Source organism: Petaurus breviceps, unplaced genomic scaffold, assembly GCF_028583685.1.
Source record: "Petaurus breviceps papuanus isolate PSGF00001 unplaced genomic scaffold, PetGlider_PUasm1.0 37, whole genome shotgun sequence".
In the NCBI taxonomy this organism is placed as follows: Eukaryota; Metazoa; Chordata; class Mammalia; order Diprotodontia; family Petauridae; genus Petaurus; species Petaurus breviceps.
The window spans coordinates 42,190,443-42,196,655 of NW_027186296.1; the positions used below are offsets into that span (position 1 = coordinate 42,190,443).

Genomic DNA, 6,213 nt, shown 5'->3' on the forward strand with positions numbered 1-6,213 from the left:
AGAGAGAGAGATGCATTGAAAGACTTAAAAATCATTAGTATATTCTCTATGTAGGACTGATGGGAGGATATAGACAAGAACTTGACCTGACACGAAGTAATTGATTATTATCTTCACCACTGGGGGGAGTGCATTAATAAGGTCATAAGGCTCTGACAACTAATTGTAGGGTAGGAAAGTATCAAAAATTACTCTGGGGATTCAAGCCCATAATTTAGAGAAGATAAATATCTACTGTAAATATTGATAATGGTGACCAGTTAACTAATGTAAATAATAAATGTACTACTCTGAAAATCATGTCAAAATCAATGACATATCAAACTTCTAAGAAGTGAATTTGAAAAATATTAGTATGGCAATAGTTCAAACAAGTATGGCCCTAAATACAATCTGTAATAACATAAATTTCTCGGCTCTGAAGCCAAGAAAAACAGCATTGTACAGTTCTGTCTTTTGACAACTGGCATCCCTTTAAGAAGGAATTCGAAGCGGTGATTTTCATAGTTTCAGAATCTTGATATGATGTCTGCTAAGTTCATGTGTATGATGTTTATAGCAAGAAATCTGAGCAGACTGTGAAAAGCTATCATGTAACAACTGTTAAATATGATGCTGTGGTTTTAAACACCAAGAAAAATTAATTAATGGTCATAATAATTAATTGGGCCACATTTTTATAGAATCTTAAGATTTTTTTCTTTTATTTTTTGGGGGGTGGGGTGGAGTGTGGTGGTGATGGTGGTGGGTGGGTGTGTGTAATGTAGTATAAAGAATGGGTCTTCAATCTCACCCAAACCAGAATGCAGCACCCACTCACAAAACTCATCCCAACAATGACTGTCATAGAAGCTTTAGCTTGCACCATTTTTTCTATTTTGGGCCAGCTCACCCCTCTTTAATCTGCACTTAGTGTGGATCTGATTGGCTTTAACCCTTCTGCAGCTGTCAGCTCCCAACAATCCACCAGCCTTGGTTTCCCCAGTATTGGGGACTACAGCTATGCACCACCAATATCATGCCCAACCATTTAAAATCTTTCAAATTGTTACCCTATTACTTGCATAGTATATAATAGTATAATTAGTAGCAACTACTATCTATAGGTTGGTAAAGTCGCCAACACATTTTCATAACAATAGCTAGTCAAAAGGAAATTGAGTGAACTGCTTGGAAAGGCAGTAGAATCTAACTGTGGAGGGCTCTGCTTAAGAGAGGGACAAGGTCAGAAGTACATTGGGAAAATTACTTTGGCACCTTTGTGATGAAGGGCAGCTAGAAGGCTCAGTGGATAGACAGCCAGTCTTGAGTTCAAATTCAGTCACAGTTACCTACTAGTTGTGTGACCCTTAGTGACTGACTGCCTCAGTTTCCTCATCTATAAAGTAGCATCTACATTTCCAGGGTTGTTATGAGGATCAAATGAGATAATATTTGTAACCTGGTACACAGTGAGCAACATATAAATGTTAGCTATTACTATGAATCTGGATGGATTAGAATATAGAAATGGATAGGGGTGAGAAGGCCAATTTGGAGTCTATTACAACATTACATGTAAGCAAGGATGGTGTTGTGAGTAGGGAGAAGGGGGAAATGTTCTAAGGGATATCACTGATGGGACTGGGACTGATAACTGAATGGAAGGTAAAGGAAAAAGAGTCAAAGATGGCACTGAGATATCACGTCTAGGAGAGAGAGAAAGGAGGACATCAATAAAAATAGGGAACCTGAAAGGAAGGGTCTTTTCGGAAGAAGATGAGTTGGTTTTGGACGCAGCAAGTTTGAAATGCTAAGAAGGATTGTCCAGGTGGAACTTTCCAGCAGGTGTCTGGGAGCAGAACTTGGAGACAGGACACCTGTGTTTGAATCTTGATTCTAACAGCTACTAGCAATGTGATTACAGACAATTAATTTATTTGAGCCTTAATCTCCTCATCAAAATGGGAATAATATTTGCAATATCTGTGCAACAAAAATATTCCGGAGAAAAAGGACTTTTTAAACCTTATATAGCACTATCAAAATGTGACTTAATAATACCTGGAAATAGAATTAGCAGTAATGCTCCATAAAAATTTAGGTATTAAGTCATGACTTACCTTGTCCAGTTTGTGCCTCGGGTACCCGCTCCCGAATGACTCGGCATGCATCATACACTGCTGTAGATGGTTCAAACTGCATCGTCTTCACTACATTGCAGTGGCGGACACAAATCTTTAATGACAACGCCACCATTTTTCTAGCTGATTTGAACGCTCCCCCTCAGAATTGCTGAAAAATATAAAAATGCACATTAGGATTTTCAGAACATTTGTTAACCTAAAAGAGGCAGCATGATACAAGAGATGAGCTCAGCAGGCCGCTAGTAACAACATACTGCACAGAGTACTGGGTCTGGAGTCAGGAACACCTCAGTTCAAATCTAGTCTCAGATGCTGACTAGCTGTGTGATCTTGGGCAAGTCACCAAATGTCTGCCTCAGTTTCCTCAGCTGTAAAATGGAGATAATAATAGCACCTACCTCCCAGAGTTTTGTGAAAATCAAATAAGATATTTGTAAAATTCTTATTAGCACAGTGCCTGGTACGTAGAACATGCTTAATAAATGTATATTTCCTTCCCTGGACCTCAAAAAACCTGAGTTCACATTCTGCCTCTGAAACCAACCATGAATCTAATGTCAGATAAGTCTTTTAAACTCTTGAGTGTTCTAGGCAACTCACTCAAGACTCTAAATTAGACCTTTATGGAGAGAGGAAACTCACTTATTTTAGGGCTCTGGATACCAGTAAAATCACATATCCAGTCACTATCCCTGGCTTTCTATCAAAATTTTTGCTTTCTTTTAAGGTTTTTTTCAACACATAAAGATCTATCTTCTCTCCTTCCTACACAATCCCACTGCCAACAAAAAAGAAAAGCAAAGTTCTCATAAAAAGTAAATATAATGAAGCAAAATAAATTTGAACCTTGCCAATGTGGACATTTATTTTGCTTGGCTTATGTATATAAATATATGTGTATGTATATATTTGTGCATGTACACGCATTCATGTATGGACGCATGTATCTCATATATGCACTCTAAATCTATCACCATTCTGTCAGGAGGTGGGTAGCATGTTTAAATCATGAGTTCTCTGCAATCCTGGTTGGTTGCTTCATTGATTAAGTCTTTTAAAGTTATGGGAATCTGCAAAGTTGTGACCGTACAAGTTACTGTCATGGTTCTGTTTACTTCACTGTATCAGTTCATATAAGTTTTCCTGTGTTTCTCTGAAAATCATCCTTTTAACATTTATTACAATTCAGTAGCATTCCATTCCTATACTATAATTTGTTCATTCATTCTCTAATCGATGGGCACCCTGTTAATTTCCAGTTCTTTGCTACTATAAAAAGAGCTACTATAAACACTTTTGTATATAAAGATTTTTTTCCTCTTTCTTTGATCTCTTCGGTTATAGGCCTAGTAGAGTTATCACCAGGTCAAAGGTACACATAGTTCAGTGAATTTTTTGGGCAAAATTATAAATTGCTTTACAGAATGGCTAGACTAGTTCATAGCTCCACTAAGAGCACATTAATGTATCTATTTTCCCACAATCCCTCCAACATTTGTCATTTTCACTTTTTGTTAACTTTTGACCATGAAATAGTAACTCAGAATTTCTTTGATTTCCATTTCTCTAATTATCAGTAATTTGGAGCATTTTTTCATAAGGCTATTTACAGCTTGGACCTATCCCTTATTAACAAAATAGAACAACCGCACTACTAAGGTTCAAGAGATCTAGGTCCACTGTCACTTACTGGATGCTAAGGAGATGGAATGATAGCAGATAAAGTGGCTAACGAATTATCAGGAAGCCCTAAGTTGAATCTCACCTTAGAAATATGCTAACCATATGACCTAGAGCAAGTTATTTATTCTCCCTCAGCCTTCGTTTTAACATCTGCAAAATGGGTATAAGTAAAGCACTTATTTCACAGGTTTGTTGTGAAGATCAAAAGAGACTATGTATACACATACATAATACACACACATAGACACACATAATATATACATATATGTATACATTATATGTGTTTAATAGCTAATATTTCTATAGTACTAAAGTTTGTAAGAAGTATACACTTACAATGATATATTAGTTATAATTATACTATATTATATGCATATATAATGTTTTGCAGACTTTAATACTCTAGAAATACTAGCTATGATTTTATTATTAACTATACCTCGATGGCCTTCCCCAAATCATTCAATTTCACTGAATTTTACACCTCTGAAATAAGGCTAATAATATCTGTCCTGACTTCTTTACAGGGTTGTTAGGATCAAATGGGGTAATCTCCCAGAAATAATCATTTCTATTTTCATAGAACTTTAGGGTTTAAAAGGCACAGTCTCATCTCAGGTTATCCTCAAGGTCACCCTTTGAGGTAGATGGTGCTAAAGGCATTATTATCTATTTTTCAGAGACAGAAGTACAAAGGCTCAGGAAGATGAGGTAGGCAGTATCAGAAGCAAGATTGAACTATCTCCTAAATTTGTGTCTGTTTTTCCACTATGCTACAATGCTACTCTCTTGGACAAGTGAGAGATGAAATACGTGCTGATATTATTATTAATGATGTGATGTCAGAGACTTTACCCCAAAATGGGTCAACCTAACTTTATTCCCCTCCATTGGCTAAAAGCAATTCATGTTTGGTACATGAACCATCGTTCATATTTGGGTTTCCTTCCAGCTGAACAGATTCAAAAATAGATTTGGCCCTGGTTTAAACTGATTCATGAGATAATTTCTTTTATTTTTAAACAAGTCAATTCAGAGTTCAGCAAATCAGTAGTTTGTTCTAATTTGTAGGATGGCTAAACAGATCAAATGAGATAATATATAAAGCATTTTGCAGACTTTAAAGGACTATATAAATGCTAGTTATTAGTAGTATTGTCATTGAGATAGTTGTTTATTTTGTAGAATCCAAAAAAAGCAAGCCACTGGCTACAATGAGGACCAGAGAGTGTGGATGGCTCACTACCATATACTGGTGATAGTCAATGGGAAAATTTCTGGTACATAGAGAAATGTATATTATAACTAATGTTTACATGAGATGCAGGACAAGCATGGATAATATAAATCCATGGGTAAATCAAAACCACACTTTACTAAATATTTTATATTTGCTTTAAATTTAAAAGAACTCCAAGTAAGAGCTACTAGATGGCATAGTATAAATAGAGTGCCAGGCCTGGAGTCAGGAAAACTCATTTTTAAGAGTTCAAATGTGGCTTCAGACACTCACTAGCTGTGTGATCCTGGGCAAGTCACTTAACCTTGTTTGCCTCAGTTTCCTCATCTGTCAAAAGAGCTGGAAAAGAAAATGGCAAACCACTCCAGTATCTTTGCCAAGAAAACCCCAAACGGGATCACAAAGAGTTAGGCATGACTGAAAATGACTGAACAACAACCTAAGAAGCAGGGGGAAAGATTTATCAAGTTCATTTTATTCCTACTATTTTATACTTTGATAAAGATATTAGCAGGCAATGAAATTGTCAGATGTCAGTGAGAGCAAGATGATTCACTAATTGGATAATTAGTCCCTGAATGACTAAGAGTGAAAATACTAAGATTCAAGTTTATTAGTATGTTTGATAACTTGCTTGTTATGAGCAGTCATACATGACTGTCACTTGGATTAAAAAAAGCTTTTAAAAACCCCACTATCTCGCTGTGCAAAATAGGAACATTTCAAACAGTAATTGAGGCTAGCCAATTTGAAGTCATGATAGTCTGTGCTAACATGAATTTATTCTGAAAAACTATTTACTTGAAAACTGAGAAAATATATTGTTCAAAACACAAGAAGTCTCTTCAGTAGCTATCTGCCCAATACCAAATTAATTTAGTACAGCCTAAATCAACTTAAAACATGACAGAGTAACTTAAGCTATTCACATCATTCCCATCTTCCCCCCATAGACTCTGTGAGTTGACAGGCATCTCAGAGGACACCTCATCCAACCCATACCTGAACAACAGCTCTTCTGCAACACTCCCACATATCTAGACATTCAGCCTATGTTCCATTCCATTTATTAAGTGGCTACTATTGCTACTGCTGCTACTACTACTACTACTACTACTACTACTACTACTACTACTACTACTACTACTACTACTACTACTACTA

The 6,213-nt window shown here is 36.2% G+C and overlaps 1 protein-coding gene across 1 annotated transcript in view; it reads right to left on the bottom strand.

Annotated features, from left to right (window-relative positions):
* Positions 1-6,213, bottom strand: part of TLN2 (talin 2) — a 569,404-nt gene that overhangs the window by 254,254 nt on the left and 308,937 nt on the right. Inside the window, exon 7 of the mRNA XM_069098382.1 lies at positions 2,103-2,274. Coding sequence (XP_068954483.1) covers positions 2,103-2,238 — 136 coding nt within the window. The 5' untranslated portion in view covers positions 2,239-2,274. The remainder of the gene's footprint in view (positions 1-2,102; positions 2,275-6,213) is intronic.